At 34.4% G+C, this 25,523-nt stretch overlaps 1 protein-coding gene across 1 annotated transcript; it reads left to right on the plus strand.

The window, feature by feature from the left end:
- The first annotated feature begins 3,536 nt into the window (after positions 1-3,536).
- LOC113230342 (WD repeat and HMG-box DNA-binding protein 1) lies at positions 3,537-25,380 on the plus strand. Its single transcript, XM_026464235.1, has 16 exons — positions 3,537-3,697; positions 4,988-5,231; positions 5,756-6,002; positions 6,832-6,947; positions 7,478-7,646; positions 8,315-8,440; positions 9,290-9,503; positions 15,612-15,794; positions 16,767-16,929; positions 18,116-18,242; positions 19,351-19,559; positions 20,251-20,349; positions 21,450-21,572; positions 22,233-22,544; positions 23,499-23,642; positions 24,195-25,380. Exons 1-16 carry the CDS (start codon positions 3,621-3,623, stop codon positions 24,480-24,482), a joined length of 2,841 nt encoding a protein of 946 aa, XP_026320020.1. The 5' UTR covers positions 3,537-3,620; the 3' UTR covers positions 24,483-25,380.
- The last annotated feature ends 143 nt before the right edge of the window (positions 25,381-25,523 follow it).

The following is a 25,523-nucleotide window of genomic DNA, read 5'->3' on the forward strand; positions in this document are numbered from 1 at the left end:
TAAGCCATACTTAGGGTCGTATTCCAGAACTGTACTCAATGCTCAAGTCAGGATTTGAGCAGACTTGAGTATGATTTCAAGCACTGGAAATACGGCCCTAATGGCAAGGACTTGAGTATGATTTCTAGTGCTTTGAATCATACTCAAGTCCTGACTTGAGCATTTAGTAGAGTTTTAGGGTCGTATTCTAGAACTATGCTCAAGTCAGGATTGCACTGGCAACTCAAGCACTGGAAATACGACCCTTATGGCAGGGACTTGAGTATGATTTTCGAGTGCTTTAAACCATACTCAAATCCTGACTTGAGCCAATGCTCAATAGTCTCTCAATACTCTACTCAATAGTAGAGTTCTAGAATACGACCCTAAGACACCGACTGAGCTCTCGACTCTCGACTACAACTTGTGAACATCAACTAATAATAATTAAGAGATTGCTCAACCTAACTCGGTTCGATATTTCTCTCCGTGTAGTTCATATATCTGTCCTGTTTTATTGAATAAATAAAATAAAAATCATGTCAATCGGTCGCTCCGTTTCGAAATGAACGTAGACACAAACAAACAAATAAAAAGGCAACCGACACAGCTTAGCATTTTAATAGTTATTAGTATTTCTAGATAGGTAATTTTCGTGTATAATAGACCGCGGGCAATCATGTTTTAACAAGTTTTTGTTAAATAACCCGATTTGTGCATTCCTGTATTAATCGGCTGGTTATGAACCAGCAGAATACTTGTTCTTACTTGTTGAATACGATTGAGCGTCGAATGAAATAAACGAGTTTATGCATGTTTGTCTTATTCCTGTCGGTGCGTGCTGCTTACGTAATTCTATATAAACAACGTAACATTTATTTTATTTTCATTTGCGGTTTCGCGCGTAATAGATAAGCAGTACTTAAGTTCAACACTTACTTACGTATTTCTCAAAACAAAACAACGTCGGAAGTAAAAAAGAAGAGACGGCAATACTGTGCGGAATATATTGAATTCGGATTCATTGAAAATGCCACAAACCCATCGTCGCCTTTGTGCCTTCTATGTCTAAAAACATTTTCAAATGAAGCAATGAAGACTTCAAGACAAGACAAGACAAGACGGACAAGACAAGACAGAATTTAAGACTGCAAGATCATTTGAATAAAATGCATGCAGATAAGAAAGACAAGAATGTAGCATATTTTCAAGACCTAGAGTAGAAGCATAATACTCAGTCAAGCGTAGCAAAACTCGTTTCGGCAGCAGCTAAGCAAGATGACGATGAACTTCGAGCTTCGTACGATATCTCTTTGTTAATTGCTCAAAAAGGCAAAAAACACAACATCGGAGAAGAGTTAATTTTGCCAGCAATAAAGGAAGTAATAACTACTGTGCTCCATAAACCGGCCGCAGATATTATCCGAAAAATTCCTTTGAGTAATAATGCTGTGCAAAGACGAATTGATGAAATGGCTGAAAACATTGAAGAATCATTGTGCAATCATCTGAGGACTAGTATTGAGAAGTCCTCAGATGATTGCACAATTGAGAATTGTCTCAACTCAGCTCGATGAGGCACTTTACCAACTAATGAAGCATTGTTGCTGTCTTACGTGAGGTTTATTGAAGATGAGAAAATAAGTGAAGAACTATTGTTTGCTAGAAATTTAGAGACCGATACAGAAGGCGACACCATATTCAATATATTGGAAAAGTTTTGTGATGAGGAAGAGATTTCTATGAAAAATATTATATCAGTTGCGGTACGGATGGCGCTCCGGCTATGACAGGGTGTCATAAAGGCTTCAAGGCGTACTTAAAAAATAAAATTCCAGATGTCCTTTCTGTACATTGCGTTATTCATAGACAACATTTGGTTGCTAGAAATTTAAGTGAACGACTATTTCAATCACTGCAATATGTCATCAAAGCAGTCAATAAAATCTGTAACAGCTCTTTGAATGATAGATTATTTCATCAGCTTTGTGTTACTAATGACGAAGATTTCAACCGTTTGTTGTTTCATACTGAAGTTCGTTGGCTATCAAGAGGCAATTGTCTGACTCGATTTTACAACCTGTTTGACGCCGTGATAGAGTTCTTGAAAACTAAGATACAGAATTGCGCAGCAAGCATCAACGATTGATACAGCTTACATGGCAGACCTGTATAAATTGTTTAACGACATGAATCTACATCTGCAAGGCGATGAACTAAATTTAATTAAAACAAAAAATGTCGTTACTGCTTTCGCAGTGAAACTGCTTCTACACAAAAAGAATATGGGCAGACGTGAGTTTCACAATTTTCCGAATTTATCAGTATCTGCAGTAACGCCGACTTGTTTGCCTATTGCCAACATTTGGAAAACCTCCACAATGACCTCACCGAACGATACCAGGACATTTTGAACTTGGAAATACCAGACTGGGTGTTGGATCCGTTTTCAAATGTCAACATAGCAATATCACCTCAGCTGGAAGTAGAACTTATAGAATTGACAACGAACGAAGAAATAAAAATCAAGTTCAAAAATGGCTACCAACAATTTTGGCTACAAAAACCGATCCCGCAAGTGTACCCTGGATTGTGGTCAATCGTTCATCGATTCTTGATAGCATTCCCATCGTCATATTTGTGTAAACGTGGTTTTAGTGCTGTGACAACGCTGCTTACTAAAAAGAGAAATCGTTTGCATGTTACCGAACGTGGTGACTTGCGGCTGTTTTTTGAGTAAATTGGAACTTGATATCAACAAACTTATTAAACAGCATCAGATTCATCCTTCACATTAGTTTTTATATTAGAATCGATTGTTTGTTTTATTTTGAATAAAAGATACTCTGTCTGAATACTATAAAGTTGCATTTCAATTATTATTCTCATTATTTCAATGCTCAAGTCAGGATTGCATTGGAAATACGACCCTAATGGCAGGGACTTGAGTATGATTTCGAGTGTATTGAGTATTGAGAATACTTGAGTATTGAGTAGAGTTCTGGAATACGACCCTAACTCATTCAATGCTCAAGTCACGATTTGAGTATGATTTAAAGCATTAAACATCATACTCAAGTCCTTGCCATTAGGGTGGTATTCCAGAACTCTACTCAATGCTCAAGTCACACTTGAGTATGATTTCAAGTACTGGAAATACGACCCTAAAGCCAAGGACTTGAGTATGATTTCTAGTGCTATAAATCATACTCAAGACCTGACTTAAGCATTGAGTAGAGTTCTGGAATACGCACCTCAAATTTATGTGTTTCAGTAAATCCACGTTTTCGTTTTTCCCTCATACTAATTTTTTTCTTTACTTCTCTATAATTTCTATATGTGATTGCTTTCAGAATAAATTATTATGTAGTTTACATTTTGTTATTTACGTTATTATGTTAAATCGCGGCATTAATTATATTTACTTTCTTTTTTCTTCTTTAACTGTTTATTTTCTCATACAGTTTCTAACCTTTTTTTTATCTGCAGTTACTGTTCTACCCCAAGAAAGCCTTTGCAAAAAAAAAAAAATTATTCCCGCCAAATCGCTCAAACGTCAAAAACGTTTTTCTTGTTGTGCTAGTTAGTATGCTAGTATAATTATTGAATTTATTCTATAATTCATTGTTTAAAACTTAATAATGAAAATAGAAAGCAAACCACTGCGGTACGCTCACGCTGAAGGCCATACAGACGTGTGCTATACTGAAGATGGACAGTAAGTTAATCAACAACTTCAGTTTAAAGAGACAAATATCACATAAAATTTTTTAAATTCACAAGTGAACTTCATCCAGTTTGCATTTCTCTTACATTTACTATATTTGACATTATTATATCGTATCCGTCAAATCAACTTTATAAAGATAATATTATAAGCATGTAGTAACATAGCAAGAGCTGTGAATTATTTTTGAAAAAATGAAAATGAAAATTAAAATGAAATATTTATTCGCAAGCAAACACGGTAAGAAAAGATATTATTATACAAGGTGTCAAGAACACGTGTTGCACCAGATACTGGCACGCAAATATTAAAATAAATTGAAGTTAAATAATGTCATAAATTAAAATTATACAATTTGTCAAATAAGCAATGTCGTATAAAATTAAGTTAAAATGCCAATAAATAGCAACAGTAACAACATCATAAATTAAACAATATCAAAGAAGTAAGAACAGCACAAATATAAACAAAGTGTTTTTTTTTTATAACAAAGTGTCAAATACAAACAAAATGTCAATTTCTTTTTATTATTAAAAAATCTTTGATATCGTATAAACACAGATCACATAGCAAATCAAATAACTTTTTTTAAAATATCTGGATAGGTAAATCTGCGATAGCTGAAGGCAAGGCATTATATATTTGTATGGACATGTTATAGCAATTCCTGTAAAAGCAAGTAGTCTTATGGGAGGGGCCAGCTATACGATTTGGATATCTAGTTAAAAAATTACATACTTCACGTTTCCTAGTAAATAAGACCCAAGTTTTTTTTAACAAACATGCATACCTCATTTGTTTAGAAACATATTAGTATTTTTGTAAAAGTAACAAAAAAAGGGGTTGTTCATTTTATAATGGTTCAATTTCCATATGTTTTGTAACATTGAAGTTGATATCTTCACAATGGTACAATTATTTTAATACTTGTGAAGTAATCCTTAACTTTTTAAACTATAGATATTAAATAGTCATCATGTTATGTGTAATCTATACCATGCTATTTGGTATGGTATAATGGGCTGGAGTTTACAATTCACGTCAAGGCTATTTTATGTGTGGTGTAAGTTACATCGTTTTATGTATAACATTTGTTTTAGTAATATAATAACTTGCATTCACATATATATTTATATGGGATAGGATGATAATTGTAGTCACCATCTTATATGTAATTTTTAATAGGTGTATGGTTATGGTATAATGGGCTGGAGGTCCACATTTCGACATCTGGGCACCTATTTTGTGTGTGGTAAAAGCTACATAAATTTATTGTTTTAGTCACCTAATAACTTGCGGTCATGATGGAGATGTGCGTATATGGGTAGATATAGAAGATGACGATCCAAACTCTCACTGTGTTGGGGAAACTGCTGTGGCAGTCTGTTTCAAAGACAAAAGACTATATGTAGCTACAGATAATCATGCAGTGCAAGCTTACACTTTCCCTGCCTTTGATAAAGATGGCATTGTTACGAGATTCACCGCTCCAGTTACACAGATTATGTCTAGTGGAAAAATTGAGGTAAGTGAGTATGTACAATAAATATTCTAACTGATACAAAAAAGTGTTTTAAGTTTTGGAGATCACACTTTATACAATAAATGTTCTAAGTCATTTATAAGCACCACGCATTCATGTCTGCTGTTTATGTTGATAGTTATTTTATAATAAGCTTAGGCTACAGAACTAGAATGTACTCTTCTGTTAATTAATTTACATATTACATACATACTAGTGTCATCTGTAATGGCACTAGCCCATGTAGCGCGTTGGTCCATTCATTTATCCCTCTAGTAGCCATGTAATCAAAATGGAACACCTAGTTATATTTTCCCCAGTGATTGGAAATTCGTGTGCAAATGGTGCAATTATAAATGATGTTGGGAAGTAATAACGTGGTTACTTGGACGGCGTCGCGAGCAGGCTCTACACAGGCATCGCGAGCGGCTCTCGCCACCCCCTAAGACCTTGAGTCGGACACCCTACACCATGGGTAATGCCAGTGCTCAGTTTCATATCAACAGACCACAAATTTAATTTTGCAGGCTTTGGGCTGTTCGTCAGAGAACATGGAAGCTAAGATCTGTAGTCTTGAAGGTGGTGCTCCACTATTTGTCATGTCGGACCACAAGGGCCCTGTTTTAAGTGTAGCAATCTGTCCTGAAATGAAGTATGTGAGCACAGCATGTGGTGATGGCATTCTTCGAATATATGACATTGATACACAAAAACTTGTCAAGGAGATAAGTTGTGTGCCTAAAATTAATACATTCTATGCTGCTAAAGTTTTATGTAAGTATAGATTTGTGTTATTAAGGAAATAACAAATATAAATGGAAAATTAATAAATAAATAAAAATAACATGTGGTAGCAGCCATATATGCCATTTTGCTGTTGCCAAATATGACAAAATTCTATTTTATATGAAAACAATATTAGTTTTATTACAGTCATTAGTTTTATTTATTTTGTCAGTTCCCCAAAAATGTTATTATTTCAAATTACGTCTTTTAATATTGAGGGTGCAACATGATTTTGAAATGAGTTAAAGCACTTGTAACTCTAGTCCATATTACTAGTGTATACCTTAGAAATATCTCCATACTGCCCCATTATGATGAAAAGAGCAGAATACTTAATATTTCTGTAAGTGAGAGGAAAAGTACCAAATACCAAATATAAATTTATACCACACAAGTCTTACCATGAACTGTTATTACGATTCAGTTTAAGACCTAAAATGAATTGTGAGACAGCGCTACATGAAGTGTATATCACCATTCCGCTTTTTGTCGTAACGAACCTATACTGAACTATAATAAGAGTTCATGGTAATGCCCCTGAGTGTTTTAAAAATGGATTGGTAAATGAGGCTCTTAATTAAGCATTTAAAATAAATCTTAATCTTAAATAAAATATCCTGTTAAATTAAAAACAAACGAAAATATGACTTAATGTCTTTTACCATTGCATGATTTTAGTATTCTAGAGCAATGCTTGTAAAAACACCTGAATTCCAAAATATGGACTTGGGACCGACAGGTTTGTTTATTAAACCTATTTTCTTTTATCATTATTTTATTTTTAGTGGTACTATAATAGTGTAATGTCCTTTTACAGGTCGTATGAACTTTGAACCATCAGAAGGAAAATACTTAGCTTACCCAAACAACAGAGAAATAATTTTATTGGATTGTGAAAGCTGGGGGCAGAGGATGACATTTACACATAATTCGGTTTGTATTAAAATTAAACACTGTAATGAGAGTGAATAATTCATAGAATAACCAGACTGAAGTGACATTGGACAGAGCACATTGGCTCTAAATGAAAACTGCATCTGTGGTCTTCATTGTGGAAAACTGTTTGAAACAGACAATCTGTGAGTGGCAAATGAGAGAGTTCTGTGTTCCGTGTATGTAGAGGAAATAAAATGTGCAATAGAGTACTTTATGCAATGCAGGAACTGGTCAGTGAATTATCAATATAAATAATAAATGACAAATTTTATGCTAGGGACTTAATTTTTTTTGTTCTACTAATAGAATTCAATTTTAAAAGACAACAGTTAATATTTTGTATAACTCCTATCATTTGAATAAACAATCTTTTTTATTTATTGGCAGTGCCCTTTTATTAGAGGGCTAGAGATTTTTGAAAGAATAATTTTCAAATAAACCACATGATGTTTGTACTGTAATGGTTGTTTCTCTTTGACAACTGTGGCTTTTTTCATTGGTGACATAACATAATAATTATTTTTCAGATAAAATGTGCCGTATCCCAATGCCAGTTTTCCCCATGTGGGAGTTACCTGGCGGGTAGCACAGTGGCTGGGCAAATAGCTGTGTGGGAGGTGCACTCAGGAACATGCATGGGTATCATTGAACATCCAACCTCACACAATATTTCCGCTTTGTCTTGGAATCCTAAAGGTCAGGAGGATCAAAAACATCGATAATATATGTATAGGTCATTCATCAGAAAGCATAAATGGTATTTAAGAGGAGTTTTCATCTATGATTACTTATTGTACAGCAACTTTTATTATGCAATATTTGAAATTAGAACCGAAGACCATAGACCAAACCCACAACCCGCTTTGAGTGAGTGTGGCGGACTATGGCCTAATAAAACCCTCGCCTCGGAGAAGACCCGTGGCCAGCAGTGGGATATATAAATGGGTTTATAGTGATTAATGATTATAATTGCATTTAAACTGGTATAAGCTGTACTGTCGATTTGTATTGGAAATTGCTTAAGGCTCAACTCGTCGAAGCGTCGCGACGCGTCATGTTTTTCACCTATAGCATATTCATCTCTATTTTCCCATTATTAAGGTGCAAATTTGTGTCTGTGTGTGTTGTGAAATTAATGGGAAAACCTTATCTACGATGTGTATACAATTTGAGAAATAAATACATTTTTATTATTCCCTTACTTATATGTTATAAAAAAAGAAAAAGAAACAAATAATAATAGAAATTTTCCAAACTCTTATGTGGCACCTACACTCTTGTCACAATATTTTTAGACTCTATAATAATATGTTCCTAAATTAGTCAAGTCATTATGTTTCTAAAATAGTCAATGTGTTTTATAGGTAATGGCGTCCTGGCGTATTGTGATGTGGCTGGTCAACTGGGGACCCTAGTCAATTGCTATGGTAAAAACAGCAGCAAGTTCGGCACGGATTCTGAAGACGTGGAGGTGGTAGAAAGAGCTGATGGTGAGGTCTTTAAGGTTATTCATGAAAGGATTTAGCATGTCTTGGCTGTTTTCTGTGTAGGTAATCTATGTGTCACCTGTGTGTCACTCTAATGTAAGGGGAACAGATTTGATATCCGTCTTATCACCATTACAGCATAAAGGATGTAATTAACAGTTTTGGTGAAAATTTATTATTAATATTACAACATAGGTCATAAAACTTTGTATCAAACTATGGAACTAACTTCAAAATTAAAATCGGAAGTTCCTTTTTTTTTTCAATTTAATGGAACATTTTTTTACTGGTATTAGATAGATAGATAGATATACACTTTATTGCTCACATACAAGAACAAGAACTGTACATGAACAACTTAAAACTAATGTTAGCGAAGGCGGTCTTGTTGCTAAGAGCGATCTCTTCCATACAACCTTTGAAGTAGAGGAAAGCTAATCGGAGTGGGAGAAGTTATGTGCCAATTTGTGAATAAAAATTTATTTTATTTTATTTTTAACTTCCATTGTAATTTATGAAATAATAAATAAATTACGGTATATTATACCTACATAAATATATGTATGAATAAATCTGTCTAAATAAACTTATACTTACCAATAAATATACATGTTACAAACTAGGACTGTGTTAGAAGATATTTATGCAATCCGTACCGACCATATTAGATTCACTTTGTTCTCAGTGACATTCATATATGTGACTGTTATAAAAACATTCAAATTATCATCAGTAAAAAGAATATTTAAAACATAACACTTTAATACCTTGAGGAACTCATATTGTTTGCCTTTTACATAAACACTACACTGTGGATATTTTGTTTTATGGTTTCATTTGATATCCTTACAGACAACGACGACTTAGTAGAGAATCTAATAGAGCACTATGAAAGCGACGATGACAATGCTATATCTTTGGAGAAAATAAAGAACGAAACACTAGGATTGATCACGGAACAGGAGGACTCCAGGCCATCGTCGCGTCAAGTCGCACCCGCGCCTGCCACTGTGCCGCCGCAGCCACCGTTCCAGCCATCTTCCACTCCTGCGCATCTTGAGAATAGGTACCACACCTGTTGAATTTAGACATATTAACTGGTTTCAGACAATTTATATCAAAAGTCGACATATTAGTAGAAATCCTTTCAATAATAAGTAAAATGTTTGTTGTGTAATAATCATTCAGCACGACATGTACATAAATATTACATATCGGAAAAATTCGGAAGCAACGAATATTTCCGAATGAAATCACTCGTGTATTTACAATGATATTACTATGCTCAGTGTGTATTTATGACAAATTGAAATTACATATGGGCGCCTTCAAATCAGACGCATGTAGAACCGTTACACTGGCGCCACTGTGGCGCTGCAGCTGCCTCACTACTAATTTTTATACATTATTTAGAAGCGCAGTTGCAGCGCCACTCTCGTGACGCGCGCGCCACTAGTAGTCGCAATACTAAAAATTACTGAAGCGCTACAGATGCACGGTTGCCACGCCACAGTCGCGGCACTGCAGCACTTCTACAAGCATCTAATTTTAAGACTTCCTTAGGCAACATTTACAAAATAATATAAGTATTTCCCTGTTGTAATAAAAATAATATATATTTTTTTAATGAAATGTACTTGCTCTTGACAACTATCTAGCTCTGGAACAAAGATAAGATCTACGATTGAACGAGCTCGCCCAGAAGATGCCTATTCAGTTGCACTTTAAAGATACTGTTTATACCCGTTTCTCCTACATTTGTACTAATTGTTTATTTATATCTCATAGTTCTTTGCCTGATCTCTTTATTTTTCTCTTTCTCCACCTTCCCTGTCTCGTTAATCTCGTTTCCAAATTAAATTTTTATGTTATATAGTTTACGCGTTTCCAAAACAAGTCAAAAATCTTATAAGTGGCTGAAATGTTAACTGCGAAAAGCCTGGTAGTAGTACCTACTATTTATGTAATAGAATTTTGATAGAACTTGGTACTTCAGTACCAAAAGGCAGGTTGTACTACGGTACAGAGAAACTGACTCGCTAACACCTTAAAAGAAAAGTTTTATTGTTATGTTGTTAGAAGTAAGCAAAATAAACTTAAAAGTCAGTTTACAAACACAATGAAATTCATTACATTTTTATTGAATTGATATTCAATTATTTTTTGTGAAATTACTCCACTAGTTTGTTATAATTATTATTACAAAGATCGAACACTCAGAAACGCTCAGAACGCTACGACTAAAAAGTCGTTGAAAGACCAAGTACAAAGACACGACGCAAGCACATAGAAAAATTCGTGAGGCCCGTTGGTTCGTTCCGTGGCTTAGTTGGTATAGCGTCTGGCACGGTATGCAAGAAGACGTCGGTTCGAATCCGACCGGATCGAATGAATTTTTTCTGAGTGTTTTTTCTGAGTGTTCGATCTTTGTAATAATAATTATAACAATGAAATTCGTTGAACAGCCGAATAATAATAAGACGTTACCCTTATTGGAAAGCCGTCACTGGTTGGTAGTATGACAGGTATCATGATGGTCAATCAATCAGAGACGGCGAGCAAGACGTACCAAAATCTTTGTATCACTAATAATAAGAAATTAATGGAGTATTTTCACAAAAAATGTATGAAAATAATGGTAGTAAAACATGATATTCCGCAAATAAATAGTGCTCAACCTCAAATGGCTTTGGTTTATTCCGCAAAACGTTGAAAGTGTTAAATCAACCACTTTGAAAAAAAAAAACATATAGTAAAATAAAGGATATACACTGATTACTATACGGTGTGAAAACACGATTCCTAAAAAATACGCGATAGAAAAAAAAAACAATCTTACATGTTTTACGAAAACCGCTGTATTCAATAGATACTTGACATATACCATTTTTTTATATCAACTGAACTAAATTGTACACGTATACTATACGATATACATTTTTCAAATAGCTTTAATTTCGTTTGCAAAAAAATAAATTCTGAAATAAAGCCAGTGTCCCTGCCGCTCGACCCAAGCAAAATGATCCTTATTAGTACGGAAAAATTTTGAATTCGAGCTGAGGTACTATAAAGATAAAGATAAAGATCATTTATTTGTGGTAGTAGGTACAGTGTGATAAAAAATAATACATGTAAGATCCACTACAACCAGTTTCGTCGAAACATACAAATATAATATAATGGTGGTGGTCGCATAATATTGAGACACGTATTAAAAAAAAAATCACAAAAATATTAAAAATAAAAAGAATAAAAATGTAGAGATATCATAATAAAATAGTCAAAATTAATGTCAAAATATAAGGCTAAAAATTTACATGTCAAAATGCGAATGTCAAACTTATATACTCTACATTCCCATGTCTCCCTAGGTCACCATAATTATATGGTCCGCATGTCAAAAATTTATAAAAAACAAAATACAATAAGTCCGTTAGAATTAATAAAAACTTTCACAAATTAAACTTAAATCCACGTCGAATTCATAAACTCTTCTATATTATAAAAACATTTGTCAATCAAATACTGCTTACATTTTTTTTTAAAAGATTCTGAATGCAGTTCTCTGGTGGATTTGGGTACTTTGTTATACAATCTTGGCAGCATACAGAGCACACTTTTTGACATTAGTGCTGTTCTATGTGGGGGCATAGCAACCGCATCATTATCTCTTCTTTGCCTGCTTCTTACTTCCGTGAGTTTAGCAAACAAATTAGGGTTTGTTTTGACAAATAATAAAGATTGTAGAATATATAAAGATGGTAATGTAAGAATATTGTATTTTTTTAAATAGGGTAAGCAGCTGTCCATGCGAGAAATACTAAATATAGCTCTTATGCACTTCTTTTGTGCTTTAAACACTAATTCCCAATCTGTAGAATTACCCCAAAAAATAATTCCATAACTTAAATGTGAAGCCACTATACCATAATAAGCAGTCAATAATGAGTTAATGTCAATTATATGAGCCAATCTGTACAACGCATAAGATGAAATGCTAAGTTTTTTACATAGAGTTTGAATGTGTGCTTTCCATGTCAACTTACTATCTATCATTACACCCAAAAATTTAGTTTCGGTTACTTGTCCTATACTTATTTTTTCGTAACTAACATTAACGTTATTATTATTCTGTCTGTGACTGTAATGCATTACTTTAGTTTTCTCAAGATTGATACTGAGATTGTTTTCATTTAACCAAGATATTACAGACTCTACAGCTTCATTAATTTCATGTTCATATGTACTTTTGTTTTTGCACTTAATCGTTATTGTACTGTCATCTGCAAAGAGAGAAACATGGTGATTCGGTACAACATTAGGCAGATCATTAATGTACAAAATGAATAGTAGGGGGCCTAAAACACTGCCTTGTGGAACGCCGTACAGTATTTCTCTAATACAAGACCTAAATACACATTCAATTTTAGTATAACTATCTATGTTACTGATTTCAGTTATTTGTTTACGGTTATTAAGATACGATGATATTAATTTAAGAGTATTACCTCGTATACCATAGGTTTCCAGTTTACCTAGCAGTATTTTGTGCTCTACATGATCAAAAGCTTGAGTCATGTCGCAAAAAATAGAGCAAACTGGCATACTTTTATCGACATTTGATATGACTTCCTTCATGAAATCATATATAGCCATATTTGTATTCTTTTTAGGCCGAAAACCTTTTTGCTCATGGGTTATTATATTATATTTTTCTAAAAAATTTAGTAACTGCTAACTTATGTACTTTTCAAATACTTTTGATATGATTGGTAGTAATGCTATGGGCCTATAGTTATTCATTACTTCCTTATCCTCTTTTTTGTAAAGCGGTTTGATTATGACTGTTTTTAAGTCTTCCGGATAGATACCTTGTGTTATACACATATTTAGAATATAGCATAAATGATTCTTTATTTCCTCAGCCACCGACTTCAAAACCTTTGTACATATTTCGTCATATCCAACGCTTTTAGTATTCTTTAGTGACTTTATAATTCTTATAATATCTTCTGGTATACAAGGTGCCATAAACATAGAATTACATTTTTTCCCTAAATTTTGTCGATTGAGTACAGATTTGTCCCTAATTAGTACAGTTTTGTCAATAAAAAAGTCATTAAAAGAATTTGCAATTAGTGTTGGATTCGTAACACTAGTGTTGTTCACTTTTATACGTGTAATTGATTCCCTAGGTACATTTTGCTTACATGTATTTATTAACTCCCATGTTACTTTCGATTTATTTGAAGCAGCATTAATTTTCAGAGTGTTTTGTAATCGCTTCATGGATTTTATTGTTTTTTTTAGCGATTTCGAGTATGCATGATATGCTGATTTATTATGTTGGTTTGGCTGCTTTCTATATTTCCACAGCAAAACTCTTTTTTTTCTGCTACTAGTCTTTATGCCTTTGGAAATACATTTATTGTTAGAAGTTGTTTTAATTTTTATATATCTAAATGGAAAACATAAGTTATAGAATAATTTAAAATCTGAGATAAAAGAAACATAGGCTTTATTTGGATCCTTAGTTGTATACACTTCCAAAAAAGATAAGCTTTTTAGGCAATATTTAAACTTTTCAATGTTTTCTTTAGAATAATCGCGTCTAAGTATACGCCAATAATTTAATATACACACTCTTTTAACCGGAAATTTTAGCAACTGCGCTGTATGGTCAGATAGTCCTAAATCAATTACTTCGGCAGAATGTCCTACTTGTACATTATGTGCAAAATTGTCAATACACGTATTGCTTACTAGTCGCGTTGGATGCCTTATGCCTAGTCTGAAGTTAAAATTTAAAAGTATACATTCAAATTCTAAAACAGTACTATCTCTCTTCATTAAGTCAATATTAAAATCTCCTGCTATTACAATTCTATTTTTAGATTTTTTTAAAATGGTGTTAAACAGTTTATACAATTGTGCAAAAAATATGTTAATACTACTGCTATATGGCACTCTGTAAATACATACAACAATAACATGATAGTCAATGAGCTCTATCGCACAACACTCAAATGCACCCGTCACGCTTAGTTTTTTTACTTCACTTAGCTCTTTCCATCGCAGACCTTTTCGTACCAATACACAAGAACCTCCTCTGCTTTGCTCTTTCCTGCAATAGTATGTTGCGTTATAATAATTCGGGACATTTAATAGAGCTTCATGACCCATTTTGATAAAGTGTTCTGTCACACATATCACATCTATATGTCTACCTTTTTGTGAAAACTCATTTAAACATATCGTCAATTCATCTGTTTTGTTGATCAATCCTGCAATATTTTGATGAAGGATATAAATATGGTTAACGAAAAAACAAGTTTTCATCTTTATATAATTGTTCTTGACGTGTATTAAATTCTTCCGGAAATATAGAGTACATCATTTCGAAAATATGTTCAAAAATAATTCTCATGCCAGAATTCTTTAATAAACCAGTGCGGCTGTTAAACATGGAGTCGTCGTAGCTTAGATGAAGATTAGAGTCAACAATATGGCACGGATAATTTGCATGTGTCTGTATATCTTCATATAATGCTTTGTTGAAGCTTTCGATTCTCCAATTCATTACTGAATTATAATATCTGCCACATTTAAAAACAGGCAAACACAATAATATATTTGTGTGAGAAATTTCTTGTAAAATATGTTTTATTTCTTTAATTAATGCATAATAATCCACACTTGATCGGAAGTCTTCATGCCCCATCATAATAATACAATAATCTTTCATTGTGAATCTTTTCACTTTTGAATGGATTTCATGTAAAATTTGGAGAATGCCGCATTTTGGTTTTATGTAGTGGCAAAGTTCAAATTCCTCACCTACGGTTTTTTTAGAAATAGACAGTAACAGTACAGTACTATCGACTTTTAATACAGTGAAATCTCTCGTCAGATTCTAGTAGCTCTAAAGGCACCTGTGAGTAACGTCATATGTTGCTCACAGGTGCGCTGACGGCGTAAAAAAGTGTAAAACAAATATAAAGGTCTGTAACCAACACATAAATAAATTTGTAAGTTCTGCTAACTCGATCTATAGTTCAGTTGATTACGAGCGGTGCCTCGGCATGGCAACAGACGCAGTTTGTAGTCCAGTCAGTAGGAATTTTTCTTTGTGTTCTATCTGTGTAGAAATAATAATAATGAACTCTGTTTTCAGATACATGTGTTGGAACGAAGTCGGCATAGTCCGTTGCCACACGATCGAGAATGGCGAGTCGAATATCGACGTGGAATTCCACGACACGAATCTGCATCATGGCATTCATTTAAACAATTACCTGAATCACACTATGGCTAGCTTGTCGTCGAGTGTTTTGGCTTTAGCTTGCGAGACGCCTAGGTAAGTGGGTTTTGAAAATTTTGCATTTGTATATTAATTATTTGGTTACATCATAATAACAAATTTGGTCATGTCAAAAAACCGGCCATGAATGAACAAAAGTTTATTAAACTATCGAAAAACAACAGTATATACTATTATCAATATGTAACGTTATTAGTATTCCATATGTAGGGTATTTATTTGTTCTATAAGGTGATATTCTTTAGACCTCCTTTGCATCTCCTAATTTTCTACCCTAAAGTCCTCTGGCGTTAATTACTTAGCTATAAGACTGCCTGTTGTATTAGCTTATTCTGTTACAGTTACATTACTGGTCTGTGTTGTCATTGTAATGTTTAAGGAACAATAAAATATATTTCATTCAATTATTATTATCATATGGATGACCTATCGTATGGATGGCCTTACTATAGATTTCAAATATAATACCCGATGAGTAGAGCGTGTGAACAAGAGATAATTTATGTTGTTCATCTCTCCATTATTGGAAGTTCATAATCAAAATGTTTACCCTGTCATAAATGGTCTATACCATAGGTTCCCAAATTTTTGACTCCTTGCTCACCACGAAAAATAATTGAAAACACGTATTTTTTTATGTTAATTTAACACAAAAAAATCACAAGGAAAAAGAATGTAGGGTAGTTTATTTAGTTTATAGACATTAATTTATATATTTATTTATAGATAATTCAGGTTTTTTTTCAAATGCGGTAGCACCCCCTGGATAGCATCCACGCCCCCCAATTGGTTCCGAGGCCCTACCGCTCCCTAGGACTCTTCAGTACTCACTTGGGGGCAGTAGGGACTACTTTGAGAAACTATGGTCTATACGCTATTGTATTCTAAGTCGATGAGCTTAACCTAGCTAATTCACCAATATAATTTATAATAAACAGCATGAAACACAAATTTTTTATCTACTAATATTACTATAGGTATACTCAATTATGAAAGTACTCTTTGCAGCAAACTAGTGTGCATATCGCTAGTGGGCAGCAGCAAGGAGTGGAGCGTCTCGTTACCCGACACGGAAGAGGCGTTGTGCGTGGCAGTCGGCAGCGGCATCATCGCCTGCGCCACCACTGCGCGGTTGCTCAGACTGTTTACGCCCATGGGCACTCAGCGACAGGTACACTGAACTTCCACTTATTTCGTTCAGCCTTGTGACGATGCTGACCTCCTTCCTCGCCGTCCCACCTGTTTATCATCCTCTGTTCTTGTTCCTGGCCACTTATCTATAAATTTTGAATCGTTCTTTCTTCCTTCTTTCACTTTTTCACTTTCTTACGTTTGTTCGATCCATTGTCACTCCCACCAAAATTCTTGAAATGAGAAGTTGTGCCTATGAATCACAAATCACCTCCATTTTCTTATTGTTAAACTTCACATAAACTTCACGTCAACCGTGACCATGGGACCTGTAAAGGGCCCGAAACGTCGGTTTGTTTGAAAAAACAAATATACGCGATTTAAATCCGGAAAAATAGTTTCATTTCCTAAACTTCACATCGATTACTATTAAAATTATATAGTTATATGCCCTTTTGGGATGAGTATTTTGTATTATGCTATTAAGTTTCATGGGGAGTGTTTTATAATAATTATACCTTTTGCATATAATTTTATTATGTTTTACAGTCTTCCTTTTCCTCTTTTATCATCTCTTACCATAAATCTGCCTAGTGAGACTTCTGCATTCTCATTTCTCTAAGGCTAAATTCACTGGACCGTATTTCTTTCTATATTAGAAATGACACATTGTTCAAATCATACTGTCGATCGTTTTACTGTCGCGTCACGTGGGTTAATTATACCCAAAGGATTTTCAGCGAGTTACACGTGCTATATAATGACATGTTCAGGGTGCTCTTGGGGTTGCCTGGGTACTGCAGTGCTTCTGGTATGTTTGCTGATGCACACATTGTTTTTATGCTGTGATGCGTAAACTAACAGTGTCAGTAAGACGCAGAACGCTGGACAGCCCCAATAGCATACTAAAGATACTAGCCAGTAAACAGGACAGTGCCTGGCAAAGGTAGTGGGTACTGGCTCTTATAAATCCTCATGCTGAACTGAACTTGTCTTGTTTTGTGTTTTTTTAAGTACTAACACCGCGGACTCTAATGATCTGAATAAATAAGATTCGAATTTGAAATTCGAAGTACGGACCTCAACAATAACTTTTTATACCCGTATTTGAGTTCGTTGTTTATACTTAACGTAGCTAAATAATGCAATAGTTCTTTTGGTCTTAGATGATGCTAATAATCACTTGTCAGTTTTCTATATCCCTTAAGAATATTTTCTCTTTCTAGGTGATATCTCTACCAGGTCCCGCAGTAGCGTTAGCAGGATACAACACTACCGTTTTTGCTGTGTACCATAGAACAGACCCTGGATTGTCGGACCAACATCTCGCTATGGATATCATTGCGCTTAATGGTTTGTTGTATTTATTTTTTTCACAGTTTCTCAAACAAAACGACCTATTTGTAATAACTCATATTTGGTTCTAGAAAGAATAACAGACACGCACAGAATGTTTAAATACATCTCACATAAACATACAATTCATTTCAATAAAATTTGCAATGTGACAATCAAGAAGATAAAGTTAAACCATAGATATAGAAAAAAAGGGAAGATATGTAATGACGCTATGTAAGATCGGGTGCCGATGTCGCCACTTTTTAGCTTCTGTGCAATTCAAACTTTACGCTCTATTATCTACTACCATAACTTTATAATTTGTAAGTCAATGCATAACTTAAAGATTTTGATTGGGTAAGGCTTAAAACGTGAAAACGACGTAAAACAATTTTAAAATTTAACAAAATTAAACTTACATTCACTTGAATAAGAGTTATATTACAATATTTCAGTATTTTTTTCATCCTGGTTCAGCCAATCACCAATAGGTGGCGTTTTAATAAAAATAATTGTTCCGAAAATAAAAAGAAATTTATTGTAACTAGTAATAATGATATGTAAAAATATTTACATTAACGCACCTTGCGTTAATGTAAATAATACATGTGTACATATCATTATTACCAACATTATTGCCGACGAATATCTACATCTTGATTACTTGTAGCGTTGCCATTCTCAGTCACTTTTTCCCGGCAAACCGTGACTATGAAGTGTGTGTATTTGTTCTGAACTATCAGGAAAATAAAAAGAAATTTTATTGTAACTAGTAATAATGATATGTACACATGTATTATTTACATTAACGCACCTTTTCAGTCCACAAAACACGACGAAGTGATTTAAAAACAGAATGACTTACAATAAATTTAAAACTAGAAGATAGGTTCCCAACTCTACTGCCACCATTTTAACTAGTCGTAAGAAATTGGTTAAAGTCACCGACAGGTTAGACACTGATGCCACCACCAATCAATTGTCTACTAACGTATTATAATTATAAAAATCTATTTAATGACATTCTGTACAATATTTATAGCAATTTGTTTTATATATTTGAAAGGAACTAAACAAAGCTAACCATTTTTACCAGCACTGTAAATTCCATGTACCATTGCAGGCCGCCAAGTACGCTGTAAAACAGTCCCATTACCTTTAACACCTGGGTCCAAACTCGCGTGGCTAGGTGCCTCAGACGTCGGGTCACCGTGCGCTTTCGATAACACCGGTCTACTGAGGATGTATGACATTGCCAGCGGAGTATGGATGCCTATATGTGACACTAATACACACTCTAGAGGTGCTTCTGATACTTGGTTTATTGTTTCGGTAAGTAAGAATTCATCGACAAAAGTATTGTAAAAATGACTGGAATATGTTAAAACAAGAATAGGCTCAATCGTGCGCCTTGAGAAACGCCCACTTAAAAAAAAAATATTATTACTGTACTTGGATTATCGTTTCCTTACAACTGAATTGAGCGTTTCTCAACAATGATGTTGTTGAGCACAAATGTTTAGAGTGTTATAAACAAGAAGAGGCTTTAGGCTCAACTCACACTGGTGCAGGGACGAAGCGTCGCAACAAGTAATTTTTTCGCCTATAACATATTCATCTCTATTTTCCCATTCTTTATGTACAAATTTGTGTTATGCAAATATGGAATCGCGAGTCGACGCTTGGTTAAAGTCAAGCGCTTCGACTGCGCCAGTGTAAGTTGAGCCTGATTGTGCTCCTTGAGAGACGCCTGTTTTAAAATTGCATTATTAGTACTGTACTTGGATTATTATTTCCCTTGATCTGAATTGTAAAATTTTATAAGAAACTTTAACAAGCTTACGAAGCTTAAATTTGATATGTAGCAGTTAAAAATGTGACATTGTACTCTTGCCTACTCAATATATAATTTATTAATTTCTCACAATTTATTAATTTTCGGCAGTCAGTCAGTATTAACAATATACAGGTTTTTGTTTGTCAAGAATGAGACTTCGTAAGGCTTAATTTCCTGTATTTTTAGGTGAGCGAGACTACTCAGAAAGTTCGGGCAATCCTGTGTAGAGGCGCGTCGTTCCCCCCTACCGTGCCTAAACCAATTGTTGCTGAGTTAGCTTTACAGGTATACAAATACAAAGGTCCGACAATACGCGTATAGTAAAATTCGGGAGGTCCGCAGGTTCGTTCCGTGGGTTAGTTGGCACGGTATACTAGAAGACGTCGGTTCGAGTCCGTATCGAAGGATTTTTTTATTTACTTTGTATTAATAATTATAACAAAGTAGTGGAGCAATAACACAAAAAAAATAATTGGATATAATGGTGAAACATCCTGACATTCAATAAAAACACTTAATTAACTTTCCATACTTCATTTATTCGCCCATATTTATATCCTACTTATATTTGTGGATCTCCTATAGAAGATAGAAGTTTTTACTTTACGATAAGGCACTTGTATATCATGATATCTTCGAACAAAATCCAAAACATATCTATGTCAAATGCTATACTAGAGTTGTTCTAAAACGTACACGTATTTGCATACAGCAACATGCACGTCATTTTAAACATTTCACGAAGCAATAGTTAATTCTGTTGACTAAATTTTTTCGTCTTCGTCGACGTCTACTAAAATGAAACTAAGGCGATTCACATATAAATTGATATTTTTAATCATTGTGATTGAAAAACTCCCTAAGGACCAATAATTTAACTGTATCAAAATTATTTCATAAAAAACGATTAAAAATCTTTTGACAATTTCTCAGCGTCTATCTGGTATAGTATCAAATTTTCCCATACTGTGTCAGTTAAAAGTGTGAAGTGTCTGTCTTTTGATATTTCAATTTTTGCTTATTAAAAGTTCCAGTCCACTAGACCTGTATTTCAATATGTAAAACGCTTATTACACTACCCGATTACAGGAGCCCTGCGTCAAGAGTGGGGATAGCCCCAGGCGCCGTTCTTATTACATACAAATCAAGATATATAAGTCGCCTTAATTAGAGATCCTAACTCCCTAACTTATAGTCTCGTAGAATAAATACTTAGTTTTGTCAACAATTTTACCCAAGAGATTGTTTTACATCTTTTAAGAATTCAACCTAAAAGTTTACGCCATTTTTAAATCTTCCATCCGCTGCTTTTTCCATTTGTATCGGCACCTGACTCTGTCTCTTTTCAAGACTCCCGAAGTTTAACGTGGAATTCCTAATTTCAGATACCTTTATGTGAGCTGGACACCGAGAAAAGTCAATATGAAGAGCAGTTAGTAAGGTGGGCGCACACAACGTCCGACGTCGATGTTAAAGCTGCTAGGGAGACTTCACTTAAATTATTTGCCGTGAGTTTCAATGGTATAGTAAAATTATGATATAAAAAGACTATTTCAGTGCCGACGATTGCACTCCATTTTTTGCTTGCTGCTTTTATTCGTTTACAGTATTAGCTTCGAACGCTAAGAACGAACTACGCCAGTTCAGGACTAATAAATACTTTTTTATTCAGCCGTCACCATAACCGACCGACAAAAAAAAATTGTTTCATTTCCTATGTGTAACAAACGCGGCAACCTAGGGATTCGATAAATACTTTTTTATAGTTTTCTGCTGTCTCGATTTTTTCGTCCCATGCAATGAAATGTTTTTTTCGATCCTTATATAAAAGTGAGTCGATCGGCATGAAAAAAAAAATCAGTTTTATTAATTTTTATGGGCAACACACGCTTGACCAAAAATCGACAATACCGAAATTGTTTTCACAAAGGAATATTTAATGGTACCTAAGACAGCTTCCTTGTATCGTCTATGGTTTCGGATTTCCTACTACTTCGTTTGCTTTCATAAAATATAATCTTGAATTACTTTACTTTGAATTTGATTTATCCTTCTTCTCAATAACGCTTTTACAGCGATGACGATATCTTTCTTCACGCACATCGTAGAGATATATATTCTGTACTTTTAATATGTTAACATCTGTTTACATGTTCGATTTATTTCAGCTTGCCTGTCGAAGTGAAATTGAACCCCGAGCCATAGAACTAATGGAGCTATTAAAAGACGATCGACTTCTTCCTCTGGCAGCTAAATACGCATCCCGCCTAGGCCGAATGCATTTAGCTGACAAGCTGTCAAACTTAGCCGAAACTTGGGAGAGAGAAAACGACCGACTTAATGTCGCTAACGCTCATTTCACGGAGTTGGATGCGCGCGAGACGTATGACGTAACGAGTACTGATTCAGAGATTAATGCCAGTTTAATTATACCGCAGAATGCGAAGGAAAAGAAAGCTTATAGTCCCATTAAGCCTGTGGTAAGTCACAGCAATTTGTTTGCTTGCTTATTTAAATCGATATCAGTCTCTAACATTCTTTAAATACATACACAAATGTTTTTCCAGTTCAAACAATCACAATATCGGCAAAGCGGAAGTGGTAGTGTCCTTGTTTTTTTTTTATAATAACAAGTGACGGGACGAACAAGTCTTGCGCCTGATGGAAAGCTACACGCCTGTCCATAATAGTTGCAGTGCCACTCAGAGCTTTAAATAGCAAAGATTTGAGGGGCAGTGCCACTGCGCCCGTCACTCTGAGACATAAGCTGACAAGTCCCAAGTGCCTGTAATTGCACTTTTACCCTTTAAAACCGGAACGCAGTAATTCTAACATTACTGCTTGACGGCAGAAATAGGTAGTAGTAGTAGGTGGCAGTACTTCTTTGGGCGAACTCTTTTACAAGGAGCTCTATTGCTGCTAAAAATTATATATTGTTCCTTGTTACATCTATTATGTTACTTGAGCATTCAAGCTAATATCGATGATAAAAAGAGAGAGAAGCAACCATTGTGGCATCGCTTAATTTAGCTGTGATATGTATATTGATATGCTATTTCATTTTAACCAGAGGTGGCCAACTTTTATAGTACGCGGGCAAAAGTTTATAAAACGCGTTTATTATTCGAAAAGTAAACTGCGAGTTGCAGTTTATAGTTCTTGAAACTGTATTCCATCCATTGAATAAACCAAATAAACAAGCGTGGTTATGTATTTCAAATTCAAAATTAATACTACTTCGACCGATTAGACTCTATCGTCTATTATAATCATCAAGTAACAATCTTTTAACAAAATCTTACAAGACAGTTATCAGCTTATTTTGAAATATTCGTATGAACAACTATTCGGGACCTTCTATCGGCACCCTTACAACATTGTAAATTGTCCCTTGGGTGACTGTAAAATGTTATGCTGTTTTACGTTATTTATAGCCAATGAAAAACATACTCGGTAGTGGCAGTCGAAATCCCTTCAAGAAGCAACAAGAGGTCACTAAAAATGTTCAAAACCCTTTAAGCTTGACTGAAAGAAATTTAGTTGAAGTCCATTCTACAAACAGCGGAGAAAACAAAGACGTAAGTTGTCATATTACTTAGTATTGCTTCTGTCACTTTCTTTGGATGACTCCACTTTGTGTTGAGTGTGTGCGTTAATACTAACTCGTTGGGTTTATGTGGATATCTCCTAGTCGTCCCACCTTTTAACCCCTTTTTACTGATTAATGACCACTTAAAATTTTGAGTCGTTCTCGAATTCCTTTTTCCTTCACTATTTTTACGTTAGTTCGTTCCATCATTACTCCCACCAAAATCTCAAAACGAGAGCACGTGCTCATAATGACCTTCGCGTAAAACTCAAACTTCACGTGAATCAATGTTAAACCGTATAGATACAAGTGTATATGCGACATTTTGGACCTTTGCGTTTCTACTTATAAATAAATTATGTGGACCGGGCTTTTTCTTTCCTTTCGCTACTTAGGCCGTACGTGTAAACATCGTATCTCATTGCGCGATTGAACCTGCGGTCATGTGACATATCAACGACGTTTCAGAGATCTGATACGCCAAAATGATAAATTTTATGGAAAATCTGAACTTCAGCTATAAAGCATTAATTTTTTACAGCCAATGACACCTCAAGATGGAGAATCCTTCGTTGATTGGTTCTCACGAAACAAAACAACGTTAGAAGAGGAACATGCCGAGCTCACTCCTTCAGAACTAACTAGACATGGCATAAAGTTGTTCAAAAGTGTTCAAAGTAAAAATGGTTCAAATGAAAAGGGTTACAACGAGAGAAATGGTACTGATAATGGGAATAAGAGGAAACTCGATGATGCCAATGGCGAAGCTGTTGCAAGTGCTCCGAAGCAGTCGAAGTTAAGTGCATTTATGTGTACAAAAAAGACGTAGTAATTTATTTTAAAGAAGAAGAGCTTAATTAATTTTTTTTAAACTAATGTTGATCATTAAATTTTGTTGTATAACGCATTAATATCGAAGGTATCTATACTACGTGCCATTTAGCATGGTAATAGCGATCATTCACCCCTTCCTACCACTGTATACGTTATTTGTGAAAACGATACTTGCCGATGTTCGTACGAAAGTATTATTGCTAGCACCGTGGTAGAAGTCACCTTGACGTACCAATAACCTTGGGACAAATATTGAAACAACAAACATTGAAATAGTTTAATCGCTAGGAAACATATTAATTATATATATTATATATATATGTATATATTAATATTATGCAGGACCGACACTTTCAGAATCCGATTCAGAAGATTCGTCGCTTACATTTATGTTATTATTATTATTATTATGTTTTGTCTATGCTGTGGTCAATACGACGAAGACATATTAATACGGTGACGTCATTCATTCCCGTCACTAGCCCCATGTATTGTATTTCGTTTAACAACAAATAAGCATACTGTGAATAACAAACCAACACCAAAAGTAATAAAGTAACACCATAGTTAAAACGTGAATATTTCCGAAACTGACTGAATGCAAGCGAAGTACGACACGGAACACAGTTTTATAGATGTGAAACAAAATGGTCGAAAGGTTGTGCCCACCTGGCGTAAAAAGCTGGGTAAAAACAAACAGGGATACCTTTGGATTTGGAATGTAGCCTTTTTTAGAGGCTTGTCCGTGGTATGTTGTATGGATGTTTAAAGAAACTTTATGTATTTTATACTTTTGAAATGATATATGTAGTTAATGAAACTGTATTTATAGTTAATGATGACGAGTTTTAATACCTAGTATATTATGGTAACGTGATATAATAGTCAATTTTCATTATATATTTATATTTCATTATATATATATATATATATATATATATATTATTATGTCCATCACGCGATGTCGAATGAGACGATTTGTAGGGAATCGGCGATCGGTCGCTGCGAAATGTGTGTTCGGGATGAAAAGAAAATG

This window comes from Hyposmocoma kahamanoa, unplaced genomic scaffold (genome assembly GCF_003589595.1).
Source record: "Hyposmocoma kahamanoa isolate Upper Pololo Valley unplaced genomic scaffold, ASM358959v1 63, whole genome shotgun sequence".
Lineage (NCBI taxonomy): Eukaryota > Metazoa > Arthropoda > Insecta > Lepidoptera > Cosmopterigidae > Hyposmocoma > Hyposmocoma kahamanoa.